The sequence below is a fragment of the Acartia tonsa genome, chromosome 5 (assembly GCF_053477335.1).
Source record: "Acartia tonsa isolate MP-2025a chromosome 5, ASM5347733v1, whole genome shotgun sequence".
Lineage (NCBI taxonomy): Eukaryota > Metazoa > Arthropoda > Copepoda > Calanoida > Acartiidae > Acartia > Acartia tonsa.
In genome coordinates this window covers 24,388,832-24,413,315 of record NC_137264.1, presented here as the reverse complement: position 1 = coordinate 24,413,315, position 24,484 = coordinate 24,388,832, and the positions used below count along the sequence as shown (strand labels likewise).

At 33.9% G+C, this 24,484-nt stretch overlaps 2 protein-coding genes across 6 annotated transcripts in view; both read right to left on the bottom strand.

The window, feature by feature from the left end:
* Neurl4 (neuralized E3 ubiquitin protein ligase 4) overlaps nt 1-11,932 on the bottom strand; it is a 42,104-nt gene extending 30,172 nt beyond the window's left edge. For 4 of the 5 annotated variants that reach the window (XM_080160966.1, XM_080160967.1, XM_080160968.1 and 1 more), the window contains exons 1-10: nt 11,734-11,932; nt 9,547-10,415; nt 8,156-8,294; nt 7,666-7,728; nt 7,350-7,425; nt 5,969-6,043; nt 4,819-4,940; nt 4,453-4,512; nt 672-769; nt 105-241 (exon numbers count right to left, since the gene is read on the bottom strand). In XM_080160966.1, coding sequence (XP_080017092.1) covers nt 105-241; nt 672-769; nt 4,453-4,512; nt 4,819-4,940; nt 5,969-6,043; nt 7,350-7,425; nt 7,666-7,728; nt 8,156-8,294; nt 9,547-9,554 — 778 coding nt within the window. In that variant the 5' untranslated portion in view covers nt 9,555-10,415; nt 11,734-11,932. Of the gene's footprint in view, nt 1-104; nt 242-671; nt 770-4,452; nt 4,513-4,818; nt 4,941-5,968; nt 6,044-7,349; nt 7,426-7,665; nt 7,729-8,155; nt 8,295-9,546; nt 11,101-11,733 lie in introns of those variants that run through there. The other variant, XR_013879690.1, reaches the window with a different exon arrangement.
* A 303-nt stretch (nt 11,933-12,235) lies between these two features.
* The window catches only part of LOC145319110 (tumor susceptibility gene 101 protein-like), a 28,168-nt gene continuing 15,919 nt past the window's right edge, over nt 12,236-24,484 (bottom strand). The window contains exons 8-14 of the mRNA XM_080160971.1: nt 21,526-21,609; nt 21,033-21,133; nt 20,212-20,289; nt 19,876-19,993; nt 19,280-19,435; nt 18,695-18,779; nt 12,236-12,489 (exon numbers count right to left, since the gene is read on the bottom strand). Coding sequence (XP_080017097.1) covers nt 12,444-12,489; nt 18,695-18,779; nt 19,280-19,435; nt 19,876-19,993; nt 20,212-20,289; nt 21,033-21,133; nt 21,526-21,609 — 668 coding nt within the window. The 3' untranslated portion in view covers nt 12,236-12,443. The remainder of the gene's footprint in view (nt 12,490-18,694; nt 18,780-19,279; nt 19,436-19,875; nt 19,994-20,211; nt 20,290-21,032; nt 21,134-21,525; nt 21,610-24,484) is intronic.

Below are 24,484 nucleotides of genomic sequence, written 5' to 3'. Positions count from 1 at the left end.
CTGAAGCTTAAGCTACCGGAATCTGCTGGTAATAATAGGTTGAACTCTTCAGGGAAGCCCCCCCCCCCTCTAGACACTAAGTTACTGCTAATCTTATAATTCACCTGTTTTTAAAACTCCAACTTTATCACCCTCTTCTAATTTATCCAGATCTGTTCCATAATTCTCATTGATGGAGCGTCCGTCCCTGAGTACTGAGTTACCAGACATTATCCAGGTACCTTCCCGTAGCTCTGTTGCACTATACGGATAAATAGATAAATTAATATAGAAAGATAGATATAAAAAGTTATGAATAATTAGAACTTAGATATATAAACATATTATATAGATAATTTAAGTACATTAAAAAATATGGATAAATTTACACGTCGATAAATGGATAAACAGATAGATAGATAGAATGTTTTATAAGTTAGTTATACAGATTTTATAAAAAAGAAAATTGTTACATTAGGAACAAGTTATAAAAACTTTTAAATATTTTGTATCTATACTTTTTCAAAAATAAAAATTAATAAATCAGGAGAATATAAATGTTTAGAAATAGATCAAACACATTGGAAAATAAAATCCATCGTCCCACTTTAACATTGCTTAAAATTTAATTTATAGACACTAGTACTTTCGCACTTCATAGAATCCTTAAATTAATTTGCCAACAAACAAACCTGGAAGGAAAGGGAGTGTCCAGAGCATTTGGATCACAGCAGGTGACCCCAACCTCTATGGAGCCACTCCAAGAGTTGATCTTCTTGTCTATTCTCACCTGGTAATTTAAATATAGCATACTAGCGGTTGCGCCCCTATCATATAACGACTTAATATTCGAAAGGGTGAGGAAGGGCAGATATATAGCTTAAAACCATGCCAAGACTTAAATGTTAAAATGAAACAGCCTAAAAACTTCCCGGAACCTATCTGAGGCTTCCCTGAAATGAAAAGCCCAATCGGTTGAGTATTCAATTCATTGACATCTTAATTTACAGACAAAAATCCTAGTACTTTATATAATAAGACTACATACTACTGCTTTAGTAAAAAAAAAATTCGTATTTAGTAAGAGATTGGTTTTAAATTGGTAAAATTAGGTTATGCAACGACCTGGTCCTGTACACTGCAAATTTTAAAAGAAAAAAAGTTGACCCTTAAAATTCCACCTTGAAGTGATACTTTTCTAATAGTTTATAGTCCACTAAGTCGTAAGCAGTAAAAATTAAAATCCATTAAGTCCCTTCTAACGAGATATTGGCAACTTTTTGCACACATTTTCGCAAACGGCAATTATTTCCTTTATTTGGAGTTTTGGTTAATAACATTTTCATAAAAGTTTTCAGTAATAATCATTTAAGATCCATCGTTGAGAAGAAATGACTGAAAAAGTGTGTTTCCATGCAAAATAAGCTTAAAATCTAATGATTTTAAAAATTAGCGATTTAATAGTAAAAAAAAAATATTTTTAACTTTTTGATAGCCTGAATATGTTTAATTTAGTTTTTTTTTATATAATCTATTCTTTAAAAAGACAGGCATATTCTTTCAGATTTGAAAAAAATTAAAAAAATTAAAAATCGGAATTAATCAAAATTAATCTATAGCCTTTAAAAAATACTTTTGATATTTTTAACCTATATAATCAATAAAATCAATGGAAAATAAAATATTTTTATAAAACAAACTTTTGGAAAAGGTTTAAGATAACTTCATAAAAGTAGCATTTAAGTAGAATATTTTTCTTGTCTTTTAAAAAAATGCAAATTAAACATAGTTAATGACTATTTCATTAGCAAGAATGGTAATAAAATATTTCAATAACTGCTTAAACCTTTTTGTGGCCATGTTATTTACTTAAACAGAAAATCTATTTTGTCAGAATTATAAAAATAATGAAGTATTTTCAAAAAAGCTTGCAAAATAAACGTAATTTTATCAAACTTCCTCACAGTTTATAGAGGGTATTGTTGTAAAATGTTAATTATCAAAATAAAATCTTCAATTTACAACGTTTAAAACACCTAAAAGTAAATTCTAAGCAAAATTAGATTTATTTCCTAAATTTAGAGTAGCTGCGCTACTTAAAAAAAACATCTAGTATTAAAACCAATCAGCTGATCAAATTGCTATAGACATTATTTGTTGGGTTGTTATTAACTGAAACATTTATTTTCTTTTTAATTCTAAAACGATGCTTGCCATGCTAAAAACGCTACGCCCCCAGCAATCATTATGGGCACTAGAATTTAATCCCCTCTATTTTTTAATTTAAGTTTTACAAAAAAAACAAGGACCACATCTGTTCAGCGGATAACGAGTTCCTTTGCTAGAGACAGATATACATACATCCCGTTATTTCCATATAAGGACTAGCGGCTACGTACCCTTAAATCCTCTAGGGGCACTTGGGGATAGGAAGGGGAGGGAGGGGGGGGGGGGGGGGGTGGAGAGTCGCAACTACACTTAAGATCATAGTTTTTCAAAAATTTTAGAGGGTTACTTTTGTTAGGAGCAATTTTTATATTGTGGAGGTACCCTTTCCCAAAATAGTTATAAACATGGCCAGGACATATGTATATAAAGCTTTAATGTAAAGAAAAACCATATCTGTCTAGCAGTTAGCGAGATCCTTTGAGACAAATAGATAAATAGACATCATGTTACTGTTATATAAGGATAAAAATCAAAGACACCCAAGCTTTTTTTGGGATTCAAATTAAAAAAAGAGTTGTGCGACAGGTTTGTGGGTAAAATGATGCACGGAGTATCAAAATGCAGTTTCACACTAACTTGAAACTTATATTGTGGGATCAGAATAAAAATTTTAGTATTATTTTTTTATGACAAACTGAATTTGTGATATATTTTTATTCATGAAAGTACCCCCTTGCAAAAATTTCAGAACAAACTAACATGCTAAAATTTATTAAGTTATACTTTGATCATTGTCAAAATAAAACATTTATGACAACAACCATTAGTAGCAAAGCACAAAAAATCTTGTAATGGTTAAATGCACAAAGTGATAGCAGATGTTAAGTAATGAATATGTAAGAGAATATGTAATATGTCTTTTGAAGCATGACCAACAGACAGACAAAAAGGCATTGTAAAGAATAAATGTCAAAAGAATCTTCACTGAATATTTCAGCTGTCTCCAATAAGACCTAAGAAAATTACAATTTCCCCTTAGTGTTACGGACTAACTAACACACATAAAAAGTGAATTATAGAGTAGCTTCACCACAAAAGATTTGATTCTGAATAGTATTAGCTCTAACACCCCCTCACTCCTAAACAAAGCAGCTTCACATTGCTGAAATCTAATATGAATCATCATAAACATTAACAGTCCTTTTAAAGAAGATTGTAATTATAGAGTAGCAGCACTCAACTACTTAACTATAATTAAAGAAGAAAGTTATTTGTAGATACAAATTTATTTAAATATGCTCTGATGAAAATTTAATTGTAGCTCTCAGTAGAAAATAAAATATTAATAAAAATAAAATAAAGGCAGCCGTTAGTAATATTTAAGTAAAAAAGGACCTAAAAACAAAGGTTGTTAAATAAAAGGATGAAGAAAGCGAAAATTTACTTTGACTTACTTATAGTCGGAAATTTATTATCAAACAGGGGACATACACAGAAATTTTAAGACCTCTAGCTCTAATAGTGGCTCAGATAATAGGGGAGGGGGCGTCGAACACCACCCCCTCACCCCCGACCGATAAAGATGCGGCAAGGGGCCCGACTGTTAAGAATTAAGTAAATTATACAATATGACATTTAGTCAAATTTCAAACAAAATTTTTTTCATTAATTCATTTATAAAAATCAATATTATAAATATGAACTCACAAAGAGACGTTGTATGTTATCATAATACATTTAGTCTGCTATGTAAAACAAAACAATTTTTTTTTCTTCTTTCATTGCAGGGATGATTCTGGTACAAAAAAAAACAAAAAAAAATAAATTATTTTTAATTTAATTTGATATTACCGTACAATATTTTTTTATATACATAATTTAAGAAATATATTCATAACATCTTCACCTGTCATAAAGACGACATATAAAATCAACATCCTGATAAGGATATTACAGTTTATGTTAAAAATTTTCAAATTCATTTTATGCTTAAGAAGGAACGAGAAGGAATTGAATCTCAACATTAACTTGTTATTTTGCTTGTATATTTATCATATTTGTTTACAGTTTATTGGTAAAGTTTGGTAATACTTTATTTCGAGTCTATCATGCAGTGTGTAGTGATTTTAACCTATCTTTTTCAATTAAAACTTTTTAAATTATAGAAAAAGGAGGAATCTTCCATCACCTGTAGGCAAATATTTTTGCTTAAATAAAGGCAAATTTCTTAAAGTGAAAAAGTAACGTTTTGTTAAGAAATGTAGGTAATTTTTTAAGTGATGATTTTGCTTTTATCAAGTTTACCTCAAAAATCTGGTTGTCTTGCAGGGCAAATGAGGAAAACACCAGACCATGGTTAAATTCCTAAAAATATGTATTTATCAACTCGTTTCAAAGAGATTCAAGCTGCACAAATTCCTTGTATATGTGAGTTTTGTATATTGCAACATTTTGTAAAAAAAAAAGTATGTAGAAACTAAATCAAATGACACTTGACCTTTATGCTGCCATATGAAACAAGTTGATTATAATATTAATCAATTCTTTTTCATTTCACAAAAGTACAGTCGCGTTTGACAAGAAGAGCACAAACAATGTTTTTTTTTTTTTTAAGTTTTATCAGTCAGGCCGTTTAAGAGAACTTAGATGACACAAGCTAAATTTCCTTACCTGAGTTGCATTATTTCTTGTGGCAGTTCTGAGGCTGTGGCTGAGGGCAACAAGTTGACCGTTCTTGTTATGGAATGAAGGGGCGGGGCAGGATACACCTGACAATCGCGAGGTTACTCCGCCTATAAATTTAATATCAATAATACAGAGTTGACCGTTCTTGTTATGGAATAAGGTGGCAAGGATGGGTACATCTGAAAATACCGAGGTTACCTCGCCTACAAATAAAATGTCTGACTACAAATTTGACCAATTTTGTTCTAAAGTAAAGGAGCGGGGCAGGATACATGTGATCGACAATCTTTAGGTTAATCCGCCTACAAATATGATATCTATATGATAAGGGGCGTCGTAGCTCAGTGGTAACGCACTGAGTTACGGTGATGAGAGTTCGAGTTCTAGTCCCCATGTGGCAACTCGAATTTCTCAATTGAATACATTCACGCAACTTCCCCTGGTTGTGTAAGAAGGGGATTATTGAGTAAGTTTGGATACTTAATAGCCACGTACATAATATCAGTATTACCCTTATCCCAAGCTCCTCTGCGGAGAGCGTCATTCATTACGGTGACTTAATTTGGGACACCTGCCATACTCGGCGAGGGTGAGGTAATAATGAGTAGCTCTCATGAGATAGCGGGTTAAGTCATAATGTGCTTGAACGTGGAGCTTGATAGCCCTAGTGTCTCAGCCTACTCCATGAACTACTTAGGACCAAACCCTAAGAGACTATGGCTAATCAATCAATCAATGATATCTATACTTCAAAGTTGGCCGTTAAGGTTATAGAGTTAAAGTGCGGGGTCCAGTACACCTAAGTATCTTCAGATTACTCCACTGAGCTAAAATATAGGAACATGTATTCATTAGTTGGGTTTTTGGAACCCAAGTGGACCCCAACTTTTGTCCTCCTTATGAAAGGCCACTACAAAATGTTTTTTGCATCACTTAAATGCAGAAATATAAGATGATATATGACCAAAAGGCGGAAGGGTGGAACTGAGGAACTGAAAAGTACTACATGCAAGTTCATTAATGCCTTGTGCCACCCAAGGATCAAGCCTAGAACATTGATAATGTTAGGTTGATCATAGGGTGGCGTTGGCAATGGCTGGCATATGAAAATATTAAAAGATTGATGAATATTTACCTGTAGGAACTGAAGATGCTCTGGAACCTGGATTTGATGATGTTAAGGATCCTGTTACAGGTGAATAACCACGACCTTAAAACAGAAGGTCAAAAGATACAATATATTGTTTGTGAATTTTGTTTCTCAACTTGCCATTCCGTTCTATAAATACTAGCTACGCCCCTAGAGGCATCTAGCGGAATGTAAAATATCTTTTTTTCAATTTTCAATAAGATTAGCTGTTTATCAAAAATATTATCTCGGTAGCTAGATGGGATTATTTATGTAATTTTTTGCGATTTCCCTTGGGAGGGTGGTGGTATCCTCACCTTAAATAGTTATAAACCTTAATAGGACTTATGAGAAGCTACCCTGTAAAGGAGAACAATATCCTTTCAGAGATTAGCAAGATCCTTCGATACAGACAGACAAATATACTGTTCCTTTATTATAAGGACCGATTGTTTCATTTATATAAAAATAATCAAATTTCAGTTGAGCCGACAATATATTAGATATAATTTTAAAAACAACATTTCCAATCTTTAGATATTTGAAAAATCTTCAAAATATTTACATATACACGGTGTCCCTCGTAAACTGTTTTTTTGAAACGCTTATTACTCAGTTAATATTTGAGCTATCTTAGTAAAATAAAAAGTATTTGGCAGCCTACTACTGACCATTTTATGGGATTATGATGAAAAATCCACAAAATAAACAGGAAAAAATCTACGAGGTATTACATAAGAGGTTCATTTTACTGAATTTAGACTAACCCACAAGAAAATATCTGCTTTGTGAACTTTAAAATTAGTTAGGGTCCAAGCAGCTGGTTGCTCAGACTTTCTAAGCACAAAAATAGAACAGGCTTGACATGGCATACCGTAAATTCTCAATATTCAAGAATCTGAAGTGTAATATAAGTGAACAATATGTAAAAATAGGCATAATATTGATCTTCTTTGTTAATTTTTCATGTGAGCCCACTTCAAATGCACACAAGAACCTGAAATATACCAGATTTTTAATTAGGCTACAATGCCTGCCAGTTCTTATAATGTCTGGAGTAAGTCTTTGTGATCCACCGTTTGACCACCAGCTGCTTTAAAAGTTAACTAAGGTATATTTTTCTTGTGGATTAGTCTTATATTCACTAAAATCAGTCTGTTATGTATTACCTTGTAGATTTTTTTCTGTTAACTTTGCGGATTTTTCATCACTATATCATTAAATGGTCAGTAGTAGGCTGCCAAATACTTTTAATTTTACTATGATAGCTCAAATATTAAGGGAGTAATAAGCGTTTTAAAAAAACAGTTTACGAGGGACACCCTGTATAATGAGCAAAATATTTCTTTGTTATATCTGCGCTACCTACCACTTGTGTGTAGTATACCTGGTGGTCCTGGTGAGTATCCTCTGGCGGTATTGGCAGTTCCAGGGGGCGGAGTCTGGGAAGGACCAAGGGAGGGCTAGATAAATAAAATCATATTATAAGGGAAAAACATTTCTCATGGAAAACCTTCTTTTTTTCTTTTTGATAACTACAACATAAAAAGTAAAATAACTTACCATACCTAAACAATTTAATTTTATCTCAATGATATTATAATGCATGACAGAAAAGATGTAAAAATTATTGCTACTTTAGTACTTATTCTACAGGAGGCGGAATAGATACATAGTCATATAATAATTCTACTATGAAATACCTGTATAGTGCTTGTCAGGGAAGCTTGAACTACTTGTTGGGGAGATGGCGAGTACCCACGACTAATACAAGTGTCAAGATGACTTGATTTGTGAATTGTAAAACATATCTAAACTAAAAAAATTTGAAATCAATCCTCTTAGAAAAAAACAGCTATTTAGAAAACAAATACCTATCTTGATTTGCAATATAGCTTTTTTTAGTCTGTAGAGAAGGATCTCGCTAACCACGGAATTGGAATGGTTCTCCTTTACTATGTAGCTTTGTATAAGCCCAGTAATGGTTTTAGGTTATTTTTACAGATTTAAGAATTTGGGATGATGTCAAGCTATTTTTTTTAGCCCCTATATGCTTGGGGTGAATCCGCTAGTGTTATTATAACTTAGAGTAAAGCATTGAAAATGAACTAATCTGTTTTTTTTTATTTTATTACCTAACTGTCGTAGGCAAAAAGTATTTTTTTGTATTTGAATAGATAGTCATTTGTTCCTTATAATAGTAGTTGCAGTGGCAGGTGTTGCAGCTGAGGGAGGTGGTTGTTGTGGTAATGGGGGAGGTGGTGGGGTCCCACTCTGTCCTCTGGGGTAACTGTTGGGTGGTCCTCCCGGTGCGGGGGAGTAACCAGTTTCCCTAAAATAAAAGTATTTAATTTGTTGTGACAATATGAAAAAACAGATATAATACCTATTAAAAAGTTTAGGTACATAATCAATTAAACTTTTACATCCACAAATGCAAAGCAAGAATATCAACATTTATAAGAGTTGTACCTAATAACTATTAAAAGCAATTCTATGGTTTATACAGGGTGGGGCAAATAATACCGGACAAATTCTAATTTTTAAACAAATGAACATAAAATCGTCAATTTTAAAGATTTTATTAAATTTCAAAAACTGGGAAGCAAATTGGGTATAAGACTATTAGATTATTCAATAAAATCGCCACCAGCCCCAATCACCGCCTCTACCTGCCCCCTGAACCGCCCACAGGCCCTGACCACCATGTCCCTGTCCAAGATGGCGAAGTTCTCCTTAATAATGGCAATGAGGGAGGTCTTTGTGGAATGGGCATGTCTATTGGTGCATGCTTTAAATTAGCCCCAGGCCCAATAGTCCAATGGAATAAGATAGGGGCTGCTGGGAGGTCACATCTCCTTCGAGACGTGAGTAACCGCAGGATCTAAATTATCCATCTTTCAAGCTAACCTTCGACACGGCGGCTCTCATTTGGGCCACAGTTGAGCTAGAACAACGTTCTATACATTTTTAGAAATGGCACGAAGATTTAGCTAGGGTTCAGAGTTCCATATGGGCCCCAGAAGTCCAGAACCGAGAAATATTTAAGATTTTAACGTTTTTGACATCTCAAAATCTGCCACGTTTCACTTTTCCGGAGTACTACGGCCAAGCCAGCTGGGATAGAGAGCTCTAGTCTTTTCTAAAGTCTTACTTATGTATCCAACAGTAACTCCAGCAAGTTTTATAAGTCTATCTCATCTACAAATGAGCTAAGGTTAGATTAAGTAGACAATAGTCGAGAATCCAGGATATAGTACGGGCGCACTCCGAATCTGCCTTGTTGAACATATGCGCGGGCAGCTCGGAGTACATGTTCTCCATCGTCCAAAGATTTTTATGGGCATAAAGGTCATTACCTAAGCTTTTTATAGTGGGGTCAAACGTCCTGATTGGTCAAGTAGTTTTGGAGCTATGGCCGTTTGGAAAATGTCCGGTTTTATTTGCCCCACCATGTAGATAATTTAAAACATAGATGAGAATGCAAAAATTCTTAGAAGGGACGTAAAACCTCTCTGGTAATATCATAGAATAGCTATGCTTACTTAACAATTTTACCAAGTTTCTAATTAAAGATGCATTACCTGGTCATTCTAGTACTGGCAACCTTGGGACTCTTACACAATCATTTTATATCTATCAAGTTTATATATGATGTAATTACAGAAATAGTGCATTTTTCAATTTAACAATGACAATGATTTTTTTTCCAGTATGGCTTCGAAATGGATTATATCCGCTGGATTAAACCCGGTTCTCAGCCACAATGAAAAATCATGTAGAGTACCTATTGTATTACAAACAATTATCCACGAATAATAAAATAAAAATCATTAAATTAATGCCAGTTTTGTTAGCCCCAAAGGGCTCCAGGTTTTCATAATTTTTTATTTTAATAACCGGGAAAAGCTGTCTATAATACGATGCGATAAACAACTATTATAGAAATTTAACGTTTTCGTTAGCTTAGCTTAAGCCATTTAGTTAGAAAACCCTTGACACAAAATAATAACTCTTATGTCTGATATTTTATCTTAATTTTAGGTCCACCCACGTTATTGCAAAAATTGCTATTCTTTAAAAAAATCAATTTATAATTTGTCTTGGAAAGGGTTTATAAATACATCGAAGCTAGTGCGCATTTTGAGTTTTAGGTATAATTTGGAGGATTAAATATAATTTAAATTATTTGAAAAATACACCATTTTTATGAAATTACTAAGCATAAATATAAATTAACATATTAGGTATTACAATTATGCATATACATATTAAATATTTAGATACGGTACAAGTTTTCAAAATGAAATATTGATAGAACTCGAGAAACGTGGTTGCTTCTTTTATGAGTTGTTAGGTAGGTAGAAGATTCTTTACTACTTTTATTTCCGAAAACTTGTCCCTTCTCTTTACAGTATACATTATTAATCAAAGTAAATCATTGGTAATTTGACTAAAATATATTCATAACTAGTTGCTTCCCATCTAGCCTCACAGGGAGGCGTGGGAGGAAAATAGCCTAAAACCACCCCAAGACATTTATATAGCTTCCCAGAAATGCACATCCCTTTTGGATCCTTTCCGAGATCCTAAGCTTTAAACAAAAAAAACCTTGATACTTTATATACTACTAGCGGCTACGCCCCTAGAAGCCTCTAGGGGCACTGGAAAGAGGGGACAAAGTCGACCTCATCCCATTTTAAATTTGAGTTTCAAAAAGAGTTTTTAAAAATATTTTTTTAGGGGGAGGGGGGTGAAGACAACCTCTCCAAAAATAGTTTAAAACCTTCTCAGGACCTATAAGAATCTTCACTCTAAAGGATAACTATATCGGCTCAGCGGTTAGCGAGATCCTTCGTTACAGACAAAAAACGCTTACTACTTTATATAATAGGATATAGGATGAAAGTAAAAAAAAATGTATAGCAAGACAGGGGTGTATATTTTGCACAAGATTCATTTTTTTCCCCTGCTGCAAAAATATTTATTTTTCCCCCTCCCAATTTTTTTTTCAGCAAGGAAGGAGAAAAAATGGAAAAAATATTTTAAGAACTCTTTATTTTATTCATATTATCTCCCCTCCAACATATTCTTTTAGTTTTTATCACCAAGAAGGGGAGAAAAATGGAAAAAAATGTTTTCAGTTCTCTTAATTTTTACATTTACCACCCCCCCCCCCCCCCCGGCCCCCCAACCAAAATATTTTTTATATCCCCCCCCCCTTTAGCAGCGTCAATTTTGCAGAATATACACCCCTGTAACGAGATTAACCATAGGTAAAAATTTTGGTTAAGAATTTTGTGACTTTATGATATTCTTTTAAGAGTACATAAAATGAATAGTAGATAAAGGTCGTACTTTATGATTATTTTAAACATTAATAAAGGCTGAAGAAAATTCTGTCATGGCAACTTTAGGTAAAGAAATTGTAAGCTCATCTGGGTTATTTTAATTTAAATTTTAATTCTATCAAGATGTGAAAATACTCAATTTCTATAAATAAACATACGGCTAATGTAATAGTAAAAAGGAAAATGTTCGATTTTTAAACTCAGTTTTAACAATGAAATATTAGTTTGGAAGAAACAGATTTAACACATTAATTCAACTATATCAAAATTACATTATATACATATTTATAAAATTAAATATAATGCCCTAGGTATTCTTATTAAAATAAAAAAAATCAATTTTTTAACTTCTAAGAAAAAATACATCATTAGGTAATAGGTAGGTAATAATATTTTCAATAAATAGGTATGTAATTTTACCTTATCATAATATTTTTGCTAAAATCAATGTAAAATTCTAGATCCTATACAACACAAAATACGCATACAAAATTATGATAAAAAATCTACTTCATTAATTTTCACCGTTGTAAATTTTTGCAAACTGACTGGAATTTTATCTTTCATTATCAATAAGAATGTTGTTGTAGGACTTTTAAAAGATGAACCTTTTTTGATGCTTAAACATAAAAATAAATTTCTTTAAATTACCACTGGTAGCTGTCTCAGAAACAGGTTCAGGCGGGGTGGGGGGGGGGGGGGGGTAAGGTTGACCTATTGTTCCCCCCAAAAAACCTGCATACTTGAAGTTCCTAATGTAAAAAACATATCAGTCCAATTCTTTTAGCAATATATTTTAGCCCCCATAAACAAGAATATATCTAGATGTATCCCCTCCCCACCTCTTTTGAAAAGGGGTTTGTGAATGGGAGCATAGGGTAATAGAATAATAATAATCACCCCTATATTTCTTAAATTTCTTAACTAATTAGAAAAACTTCTCTTGTGATTGGGGAATATCGTTTATTCTAGTCACCCCAAAACATAAAAAAATTGTAAAACCAAAGAAATAATAAAATATAAATAAACCGCTATTTTATAGGTTTTAAATCCAGTACAGTTGTAACTTCAGTAGATATCTAGATGCTAGATAGCAAGGTGATGGATATCCAGGACAGCCAGCAAGATATCTAGACAGAAAGCCCGGCTTTTTGTCTGCACTTTCGCATTGTAGCCCTTCACAAATTTGATATAGTTCATAATCAAATTTTTACTCTATTAATATGTAAGTACACTTGTATTACATAACTAAAATAAATATTTAAAGGAACAATACCTAATGGGTTGTTAAGAGAAATTGGTGGGTTTATGAAAAGAAACTTGTAAATGTAGAGAAACAGAGAAATTATACCATCTTTCCCTAGTAAAAAAGTATAAAATACGATATAATGATTTCGGGGGTTTTCGGAGGGTTAAAATTTATTAAAAAAGAAAGGTTTAGTTTCAGTGCTTAACAGGCATTTTGAGGGAAAGCATCGTCTCTTGTTTAAGATATAATCTCTTATACTTTCATGTAAGCTTTATTTATGTACCAGGTTGGCATGAGGACATTATTTTGTTCCCTCCTCTCCCTTGTTTCAAGAAAAGGCCAAACAATAACAATAAGTTATTTTATACCTAAATGTTAAACAACCTGTATTACTTAAAATTATATTTGTCCTTGTGGGTATATTTAGTCACAGACTATTAACACTGCAAAACTGAATGTTTGTTAAATATGAACAATACAGAATATTCTTTAAAAACACACTAACTTAAACTAAATTACTCTTACACTTTGTCTGTGTCATTGTTACGGAAATATGTTCAGAAAAACAAGGACAATGATGTCAATAAGTTGAGCAGCATCAGCAATATGTCAAAACAACGGTAATTTGTAATACAGTGAAAATGAGAAATCTCGTTGAAAATATACAATGGTTGAAAAACACATAAAGCTAATCCTTTATTGTAGGTCCCAAGGCACTAATATACAAAGGGAGGAATAGGTTGCGCTAAAATCCGTAATAGTTGTGAGTTTTAAGTTAAAATTAGTAGTAGAACGATAAAAATTTATGAGAACTCACTGTTTTTTTTTAATTTGTCTGTAGTTCTTTTCAATAAGAAATACACATATTTTATGAATATTACCGTTCTACTACTATTTTTAAGCCTTAAAACTCACACCTTTACGGATTTTAAGCGCAACCTACTCCTCCCTTAAGGTAGACAATCAAAGCTTTGATGTCAAGATCTTTGCCTAGTAGTCCTAACTGTCCATGTTACTGAATATTGGGATTCATTGTTTCAGTTTAATGTATTTCTCTTACTATTCATGTCGCGATTCTGATATAGCAGCAGTAAAGCTAAGACTGTTATGGGGATGCTCTACTTGTTTAGCTAGTCTCGGGAATATGTAATCTAGGAATCATATATTGCTATATGTTTTCAAAACACTTGTCCCTGTCCGAGTTCTTTCAAGCATCAAAAATAGCAACAAACATAAGATTGATGTTCGCTGATGAAATCTGCGTCCTGCAAAAATGTTCATGTGTCCTCCAAATTTATTTTTCAAATATTTTTCATACATTGCAATTTTTATACATTGTTGGCAAGGACGCATAAAAATATGGGCAAATTTGTTTTTGCTAATTTTTAAAAAGTGAAAACTTAGGTTGTCCTTTTAATAAATCTCGTTCGAAAGAGTTGCCTGTTTTTGAAATGTAATTACCTATTTTTCAGGGGAAAAGAAAAAGTAAATAAACCCAAAAATCTATCTACTTATGTTTTTCGAGAAAACATAATGATTCTAACTTTAATTAAAGGGACTGTGAACGTAAATTTTTCTCATCTTAATATCAAATCTTAACATTATCTTATTCATAATATCTCATAGATAGAGTAAAACGCGCTTTTGTTTGCTTAAAAAACGGCTTTTTCCGACGAATTTTATAAGGTAAAGGGAAAGGAAGAAATTTTCCGTATTATATAAAATGTGCCTTAAATTGCTTTTTTCTCCCATTATAGCTAAAAATAAACTTTTTCACATAGTTCTTGATTTTTCCTAACGGTTAAGCTGACTATTAACATAATCCTTGCTTTAAACCAATGTATAGTTACTTAGAAATTGATAAAATAAGTAATATTTTTTATTGAAAACCTAATACAATAACAAAACTAGAAACAGGTTTTTTTATTAGTATCCAATTAACTTTAGATGGCCCATCTCTCGCCCACCTTTTATTACAAATTTGTAAATAATAAAGACGCATTATTCCTTTATAAACAGTCTGATAAAAGTGTAAACTAATTCTCCAAAGTGGGTTATTTATTGTTCAACACAATAAAAAAGGATACTATTATTTTAAATAACCTATGAGATTCAACCCTTTGTAGACAGTGAGGTATATTTTTGTCAATAATACGAATTTAAAATAGGTCTTTATTACCTAATTACTACGTTATAAAAAAACTAATTGGCAATTTTATATCATAAAATAAATCCTTAACAGTAAGTAAATTGTTTCAACTATATATGACAATTTAAATATCCCTACAAACATTATAAGAAACAAAAAGTTCAGATTTTCCCTGTTCTTTCCTTTTTCCCTCCAAGGGAAATCAAGGCATTATTCCTGGATATTTTTGTTAATAGGACGTTTTTGGTTGATCAGTGTAGTGATATGTGCTTAGAAAATGTTAAGATTTGATAATCAGATGAGAAACTTTTACGTTCACACTCCCTTTAAAATAAAAATCTTCCAGATCCTTTCAAAATAAATACTTTAGTCTATTAGTATGTCTTTATTTCTGATTTTCCATACCTTGCAAAAATAGTACACAAACTTTTCTAAAAGAGACAAATATTCTAAAATAAAACAAGGGTGACAACATCCATAAAAGCGAAGCTCTGAAATGGAAGGACAAACGAACATTAACACTTGTAGATTGTCAGAACTGAATTAGCAGAATCAGTTTTTAAAAAATCAGAAGAGTCGGATAATTTTAACATACAAAAATTTGTTGTCAAAAAAGTTAAAAATCGACATGTTTCAAATGGACGTACAGACATTCGATTCTGGTATTGAATATAGAGTTGCTACGCTTTCTTAATTGTACCTAACGACTACAGGAATCATCATGCAAATTTTGGAATCAATAGGACAGTTTTAACCTGTTTAAATAAACGAAAAGAGCTAACTCTCTGTGATGGACCGACCCTAATTATAGAAAAGCTTCGCTTTTAAAAAAATTCGGATATGAATATAAATCGTATAAAAATATGGCTTAACGCTCAAATACAGAAAACAAAACCCCTCTCCCACCTTAAAGATAAAAATAAATGGAGGGGTTTCCTTCAGGAAGAGCTAAAAAAGTGGGGCTGTCCTAAGCCCAATATTTACTAACCTAACTAAAGGAAAAACTACTTTCCCTTACCCTTATAATTGACTTATTAGGAGCATTTGAGGTAAAGGAGTGGGGAAAAGTCGCACCTTAAATTTTTCCTAAATGGGAATTTGGTTGCTCCAAGGTCAGGGAACAGGATGGGGTAGTCAAAAGAGTGATAGGACCGTTATATTAGCCAACTGGGAAAAATCTTACACAATATCCACGTCTTCTATATCCATTATTAGAATACATATCTCACTGGGTGAATGTGTGAATAAGCAAAAGATTGATTTGTCATGATATCTGTTGAAAAGTGGCGTAAAACGCAAAATCTACACATGACTTCGGACGCAAATTAAATAGTTTTTAACATTTTTTTTGTTAAACGTTTTGCTAATTTCAAAACTACACAAATCTACTAATTCTAATGGTCTTTGAAACTATTTACTCGATTTAACACACAGGATTGTTAAAAAAACATGAAAGATAAAAATTTTTATTTTGTCATATCTTAGATTAAAATAAATGCATACCTATTAAATTATTAAACTACTTTAAAATATACTTATTCTATACCTTATCTAATCGTTTCTAATTTTAGTTTTATGTGCTCCAAGCTGTTCTTGATCGTTAAGCTGGGTTCCCATCTGTAGGCTACTACTTAGGGTTTCAAGCTGTTCTTTGTCCCTTTCCAGTGCTAATTGCTGATTTTGGTCGCTGCTAGGTGCTCCAATATGGTTATGGCCGCTGCCAACGGCTTCCAGCTGTTTCTTACCACCATCCACAGAGGTTTCTGACTGTTCCTGGCCGCTACAAAAAGCAGCCACATGAGTCTGACCGCCGCCACTCAGAGCTTCAGACTGATTCTCTGTATCTGTATCTTGTCCTTTCATCAACCCTTGGCTGCTGACATTATTAGCCCCTATCTTGTCTCCGCTTGTTTTCATCTGGCTGTCACATGAACCTGCCAGCTCCTGGCTGTCACAAGAGGCTGCCAGCTCCTGGCTGTCACATGAACCTGCCAGCTCCTCATAAGCATTGGACTTTAATACCTGTGTTAAGGAGCCAATATGATTGTTAGCATTGTCCAAAGAATCCAAGAATTTATTGCCAACCTTCATTTGTAAGTCTGTCTGGTTGTTGTAGCCAGAATTCTCGTCTGTGGCTGCTGACAACTTTCCGGCCGCTGTCTCACACCCAAAAGCATCTCCAGCAGCCGTAGCGGCAGCGGCTAGAAACAATTCCAAGCTGTTATCAACAGCTGACTGTGGCTGAGTTGTTGTCTGTGTCTGCTCCCACAGGGCGCTCCACATGAACACCTTGGGATGGTTGGGCTGTGCTGCTATGCTCAGCTTGGTTCTCAGGGAGTGCAGCAGGCTCCCCACCTGGCACACAATATTCTGCAGGCCATCCAGCTTGGACAGTCTGGACATCCTCACAACATCCACTGTCTTTTGGTGTCTTCTCTTCTGCTTCAGGTGTGGCTGCTGCTCTGCTGCTGCTGCTGGTGTGCTTGTACGTGTCTGCAGCTGTGGCAGACAGCGGTCCTGGTTTTTGTAATAAATTGGGACGAGGTACTTGGTGCTGCCTCTTCCCCAGGGCGGATCCAGACAGGTCACACAAATATATTTCTCTGGTACCTGTTCCTCCAGGTATAATCCTGTACAGTGTCCATGCTGCCAGGAGAGACACACCTCACACTGGACCATCAGACCATCTCCATCAACCTTTCTGCAGAGACATTGTACCAACTCCTCCTCTGTCATAGTTTCTACTGCTGCTGCTCCGCCACTAGACTCTGGACCAGAGGGACTAGAGTCAGCCACCAGCAGGCCGCCTGAGAAATCATTTTCAAGTTTAGCCGCGCTGCCGCCGCCGCTGGTGGCCCGTTGATGGTTCAGCCGCAAACTATTGGACTGCCGGGTGCGTCTTTTCCACGTGGGCGGTGTTATCTGCCTTGTTAATTTAGCCGGCGGCAGCTGTCTACTGGCATCTTGCAGCTGTCTGCTAGAATCCTGCAGCTGACAGTTTGTTGTTGAGCCGTCCAAAGCGTTGCAAGTATCTTTTTCCTGGTTGTCCGCGGCCTGTCCAGATTCTCCTACACTCCGGGAGATACCATCTCCTTCCTCAACCTGCAAGATTTGTCTGAAGTTCCGTTTGTTTTTCCTCAGTGAGGATTGACCGCTGGCGCCGCTAGTATTGACAGCTGTTGCTGTAGACAGCGGGGTGCTTGGCAGTTTTATTAGTTTTATTGATAAAGTGTTTAATCCTTTTCATTATTATATCATAAAAGAAAGTTCTATAAAACTTTCGAAGTCTTTTCGCTTTTTAGATGTATTCATTCTTGTGTAAAAGAGATTCAGATGTAGAGAAGATAATTAACCAAAGCCTAGTTCCAGCTCAAACTTAATGAATTTATATAAATATTATATAATAACCCAATTTTCTTATTTTATATTTAAGATGTGGTGATTATTGCATCATGTAGCATTATTGCATAACTATAGAATTGACTTGCTGTGCCTAACAATGATCTTATAATTACGTGTAAATGTAAATCTATGATGAATATTTTTTTAAATAAAAGGCCCCAAACTTCAGTTTGTATTAAACTCTCTCTATAAGCTACCACTTATTAAGTTCTCGAGCCGCACTTGACAATATAGGTCGTGCAGACAACAAACAAGCTCCAAATTTCACGTTAGTGGAGTTTGCATTCATTAATCTAACATAATAAAAGTTATCTAACAAAGTTATATAAAATATTTGATTTGGACATAGAAATATTTAATTTAAAAAATATATATATATAAAAAATCTGATTAAATGTAAGTGATAACATTATGAATAAATTAAAGATTAATATTATTATAGTTGTAAAAGTGAAACTATTCTATAACGACTTCCCGTCTTTCCGCCGTAGTCTGAAACTAAAAATATAAAACTTTGAGGACTAGTATTATAAAAGGCCCACTGTCCTCTCCCTCCCTGATAAAATTGAACTATATCCTGCCTGAGCATGAACTGTTTTCTGGACAAGTTTCTGACTTGCTTCAGGAAGGTGTCGATGTCCACTACCCCTCGCCTCAATGCCTCTCCTAAATATTAAGGTTTTAAAATAACATCAAAATAAGGATGACGATGTTTATTATTCATTAAAGCGAAGCTTAACAACCACAGTCGGACAAACTAATAACATATATTTTTCAGTGAGTGCTATGATCCAGAAATAACAAGATTCGATTTAAAATTGCTTAACACCCAAGAAAGAGAATCAATTAAAATGCAGAACGTCCAACTTGAGTCATAATTATACAACATATACAACGCTTAAAACATTGTTCCTAATAGTCCTAGACATCGCCATTTTAAAAATAAAGTCCATAGGATAATTCTACAATCTAAAACGTTGGTGTATAAATAGCATATACAGTAAAATGTTTAAAATGGAATTTCTGGTATAAATTAAAGTGTTGGTATGGTTTTAAAACTGTTCCTTTGTTTATAACAAACTGGTTTAAACAAATTTAAGTTACAGAAGTAAGGAAAAGTATCTAACTTAAGTATATATTCATCAAAGTAATATCTAAATATTTACCTAAAAAGTAAAGAGCATCTTCGGTAGCGCTTTCCTCGGCGTAGGCATTCAAGAGTTGGCGGAATAACGGTGCAGCCGCCGTAACGGCCTCGTCCACATCTATCTCGTCCGATAACTCCAGTTTGGACAACATTTCTGTTAAATCTTTCTGTTTCTGTGTTTTTATGTCATTTAAGAAAAGTTTTCGTGCATCAAAGAGAGGGAAAGGAAATTAGTCTGTTACTACACTAGTCCCCAAAGTTTTATGATAACGTTTTCTTATTGATAGGTTGGTTAATTAAGTTGAGTGTCAAAACATTTCAATCTAAAGAAAGGGGTAGTTTTGTGCATTATCATTGGAGAGCACATCGATTTATCGTTCATTGTCTTATCCCTCTAGATCCCTGACCTTCCTATATATCTGGCACCCTTATTTGTATAAATATTATTATTTGGGATGTATATCAATTTACCGACATTGTCTTATCCCCTTATATCCCTGTAATCAACCTCAACTTTAATTAAATCAATCCTTTGAATGTACAGGACAAAACAATTTTCTTTTATCTTTCATTTTGTGAACATTATGATAAAGAGTATTCATTAATGACATTCCTTTTCTAATGTTTGTATTGAATTATCCAACTGTTTTGATTCACTGTCCAAATTGTTAAGCATTTTCGTTAACCTCTCGCGGCCGGCAGTTAAATCTTCTCCGGTTTTCTTTAAAGAGTCCTAAAAATATAAATATAGGAAATTACTTAATATCAAAAAATTTCAAAAATATTTTATGTATAGTCTAATATTATCATGTAAACATTTCATATTAAAACGCTAAATAGTATCAAAATGGGCGTACAATCATTTGATAGTGATCATACAGTTACAAGCTAGCAAGATTATTTCTAATTTCTACAGGAATCCTCATTCAAAGTTTCAACTGTACAATACACCTGTTCAGCTTGTAGTGTAGAAAATTCATCTCTTATCCTTCGTCTTACTTTATCCTCCACGGCGGATAAAATGCTCGCCTAAAACAACAAGCGGTCAAAAGTCGGTCGATGGACGTCAACCGTTCAAATACAATGGACAAATAATTGCAATTTAGAATATTGCATAAGGTTTACATTTTTTTTCATGAGGGGAGGAGAAATTACAATAAATTACACTAGAATCCAAAGTTTTAAAACCACGTCATAAAAAAAAACTAGGGGTACTTTTATTAAAATTGGATTGAAATTTTAATGTCCGAACTTTTTAACCACTATTTTCAATCTTCAGAAGAGGTAATTTTGTTCATAATCATTTATTGTTCAATGTCTGATCCCCTAAGATTTTCATGATTTTAGACTGCTTCCATGAATAAGCTTTTTTTAATACCAACTAATTTAAGTCTAAATATTAATTAATTGTGCAAATCAAGTTAAAAGAGATAGTTGCATGAAGTGCATCTCAGAAAACAGATTTCAAGCATAAGTTACAAGTATACCATTAAACATATATAAATTTGCATTGTAAAAAATAACAATTAGACATCACTAAATTAGTCGTCATTCTGTTTTTGTGAAAATAAGCCAGCTACATAAGTTGCATATATCATATGGTATCACAAGAATGCGATTTTCAAATCTTAATATTTTTAAAGCTACATGGTAGAAAATTAAAATTCTTGCAAATATATGCCCCCTATAGGTAATTTAAACCATTGAAAATAAAAAAATATGCAGTTCACTAAATTCAAGTTTAAATGTATTTCGTGCAACTACCCCTTTACCTTAATATGTTCTTGCGTAATGGTGCCGCCAGCCGCAACCGCACCACCAACATTGTTCTGATGGACTGGAGGTGGATACGCAGATGAAGTGGGCGGATATCCTAAACACACAAAAAAATAAGAATTTTTTAAAATCTGGAATTTCTGTCATCTGAATAAATTATATAGGAATTGAGCTGGAGAAAAAAATATTTTTTCCTATTTTGTAACAAAATTTACGAAGCGCAGCTTCTCTAAAGCTATGGCTTGGTCTTAAGCGGTCTAAAGCTACCAAGATTCCCATAAATACCATGTTCTTGAGGAAATTCAGTCTTAATTTTATTTTTTGCTTAACTAGAAAAAAATTCTGTTTTAAAAATACCTACCTAGGTAGGCACTAAAATCTTTTTTCGCCGCTATGTTTATTGTTTATAGAAATGATTTCGTTCATGAGATATTTAATTTTAGGATCTAACGTTCATAAGTTTTGTTTAAAGATCATTGGATATCTCACCTGGAGTTTGATGATGGACACCCGGAGGATACGGAGCAGGATATCCAGGTATAGGCTGGTGTTGACTGCTTGCTGGTGGGTACACTAAAAATAGGGATGGGAATCCGTCGAATTTTCGGGCCGGATTCGGATTCCGGATTCTGTAGGAATCCGTCAAAAAAAGTGACGGATTCTTGCGGATTCCGGATTCTTAATTTTGGCGGATTCCGGATTCGGATTCCGGATTCTAGCAGTATTTTAAAAGGCCGCCCGTCACAGAGGGATAGCTTTTTTCGTTAATTTATCACTATGTTACTTGGTTGAAGCCTTGATTTGTTTAAAGTGTTGACTTCCAGCATAACTAAAACATTTACATGACATTAGTAAATTTAAAAATTTAAGTGCTACGTATGTCCTAAAAATGTGCTTGGTATTTTCTAACCTATTTAAATTAAATTTAGCCTACCAATTTAGAATCCGGAATCCGTGTGATGTATAGTCCCTTTCTTCCTGACTTAAGAGCAATGCATGTATTTTATATTTGAGCTTTTAGTTCTTGTGTCAACCGTTTCGGAGCAAGACATTGCTCTGCAACACGACACGAACATAAAAGTGAATAGTTGCCTTAAAGTTTAATATTATTATTGTATGTTTATCTTGTCTTGAATTAATACACTTTATAAGAATATTTAGCTGTTTGTTCTTGCTATTACTACACGTCATTTTGGCGCAGTAGTGTAGTACGAATCTATAGCTCAGATTTTCTTTTAATTGTATTTTTTCTTTACTTTGTTTTATTTAGGTATTTTTGTGAGCGATGAAGTTGGACATTGCTCATTTCAGGAAGCTGTCTCCGGAGGAGAGGCTGGAGTACATCTTCGAGTCGATAGTCACGTTGCAGGGTGATATTCAATCCAATGGGGATAAGCTGGATAATTTGGCTGGGCGGATGACGCCGCTGGAGACGAAAGTTCAGGAATTGGCGGATAATGTTGATACTAATGTTGCTGCGGTTACTGGACTGGCTACTTGGATGGACGATTTGGAAGATCGTCTTAATAAGGTGGTGGAGCCTAGTGTTGATAATGATATCAAGACTGAGAATGTGACAGTTGTAAATGAGTTTATGACTGGCCAGCAGCTAATTCTTGAAAAGATTGCCCAGCAGAATAGTTTGAATGACCAGCAGAATGGTTCGAATACCCAGCAGAATGGGTCGAATAACCAGCAGAATACTCAGCAGAATGGGTCGAATAACCAGCAGAATGGTTTAAATAACTCTATGCCGTGGCAGAGGACGGCTGGTGGATCTGGAGGATTTGAAGGGTCAGAGGAGAAGCCTAAACTGTTTGCTAGTGGTTCTCGGCCTATTTTTGGTGGTATGCAGGGAAATGAAGATAAGATCATAAAACTTTGGGAATTGTCTAGGGTTGATGCTGTGGATAATATCTACAATGGAGTTCTCATGTGGTGGCCAGCTCTTTCTGAGGTTAATGCGGAAGATTTTAATACGCTCAATTTTTTTGAAGCTGGACTGAGTGAATCGCAGGTTAGTTGGTGTAAATCTCTTGTTTATGTACCAGATAGATCTCTGTATGTTTCGCAGGGGGAGGAGAATGTGCATAGGTACAATGAAACGTGTGCTAAACTTGATGATCAGTTCAGAAAAAATGCGCCTGAATTTGCGGTTGACGATGATGTGATTTTCTTTGATGATTATTTGGAGAGATTTTGGATGACTACTAGACGTTATCATATGACTAATCATCAAGTGTGTAAGGAAATTTTGTTTGATAAATGTGTGGGTGTAAGAACCGCTTGTGGTTATACACTAAAACCTGCTGATATGGAGAATAGACAATTAACATTAAAGGGGTACTTGTGTAAGATGCGAGAGACATTTTTACCACCCGATATGAAAAATGTGTGTAAAGATGCGTATCTGAGTGTTAAGCAACATGAGAATGATAAGATTGATGCATTTTTTGATAAGATACTATCTTTCTGGAAACGTGCGTATCCGAAACCAACTGATGATATGTTCATGGATTTCTATTCTCAAGTGTGTAATGTGGTCTTATCTCCTCTTTTGGCTAATCAGATGCGTCAATTTGCGTTGGATTTGGAGCGTGACGGACAAGTGCGAATGATAACGAAGTTTCGGACAGAGTTAATAGTTAAAGCACAATTGATTGTTAAAGGGCTACAATTTAATCAAATTTCAGGGTCAATGGCTAGAGGATGTACAACAAACCAGATGGCTTTGGCTAAAACGATGGTTGGTGGCGTTGGTTCCAAGTCAAATCCTGTAACTATTGATCAGGTTAGTGATGAAGATAATTTGTCATATGAAATAAATCAATGTGAAATTGATTTAGCTGATGAATTTGGTGGACCAGCTGAACTTATTCCTTTAATTGGCGCAATTCAAGGTGGTTTTATTTGTTATTATTGCAACAGAAAAGGTCACATGATGAGGGATTGTTTTGATATTAGAGATAAAAAGTTGCCTAATCCTAAAGGAAAATACTTTTTGCGGTGGGGAAACAAGCCTTTTGTTCCTTATAAGACGGGGCAAAAGAGTTTTAAAAAGAATGAAAATATTATTGATAAAAAGAAATTGGTTGGTGAAATTGAAGGAGAGGTGAAAGAAGGGGAGGATACGAAGGAAGTGGCGCATGTCGATGGTTTAGGGGCAAGTGATTATGAGGACGATCTTGTAGCGGAAGTCGAGGCATGGAATAATGCTATTATAGATGACATTTTATGGTTTTAATGTTTTGTATGTATTATAATCATAAAACCTTATTCCATTTTCTACTTGTTACGCGGCATTGTTTTGATTTATGCGCATTGTAAATAAACAACAACAAAACAAAATTAATGATAAAGAGTGAACGAAGCAACTCTAATTTTGTGATAATTTATTTTGATGGTTTATTTTGAATTATGAAAAGATAACATATTGTTTATAAGCGTA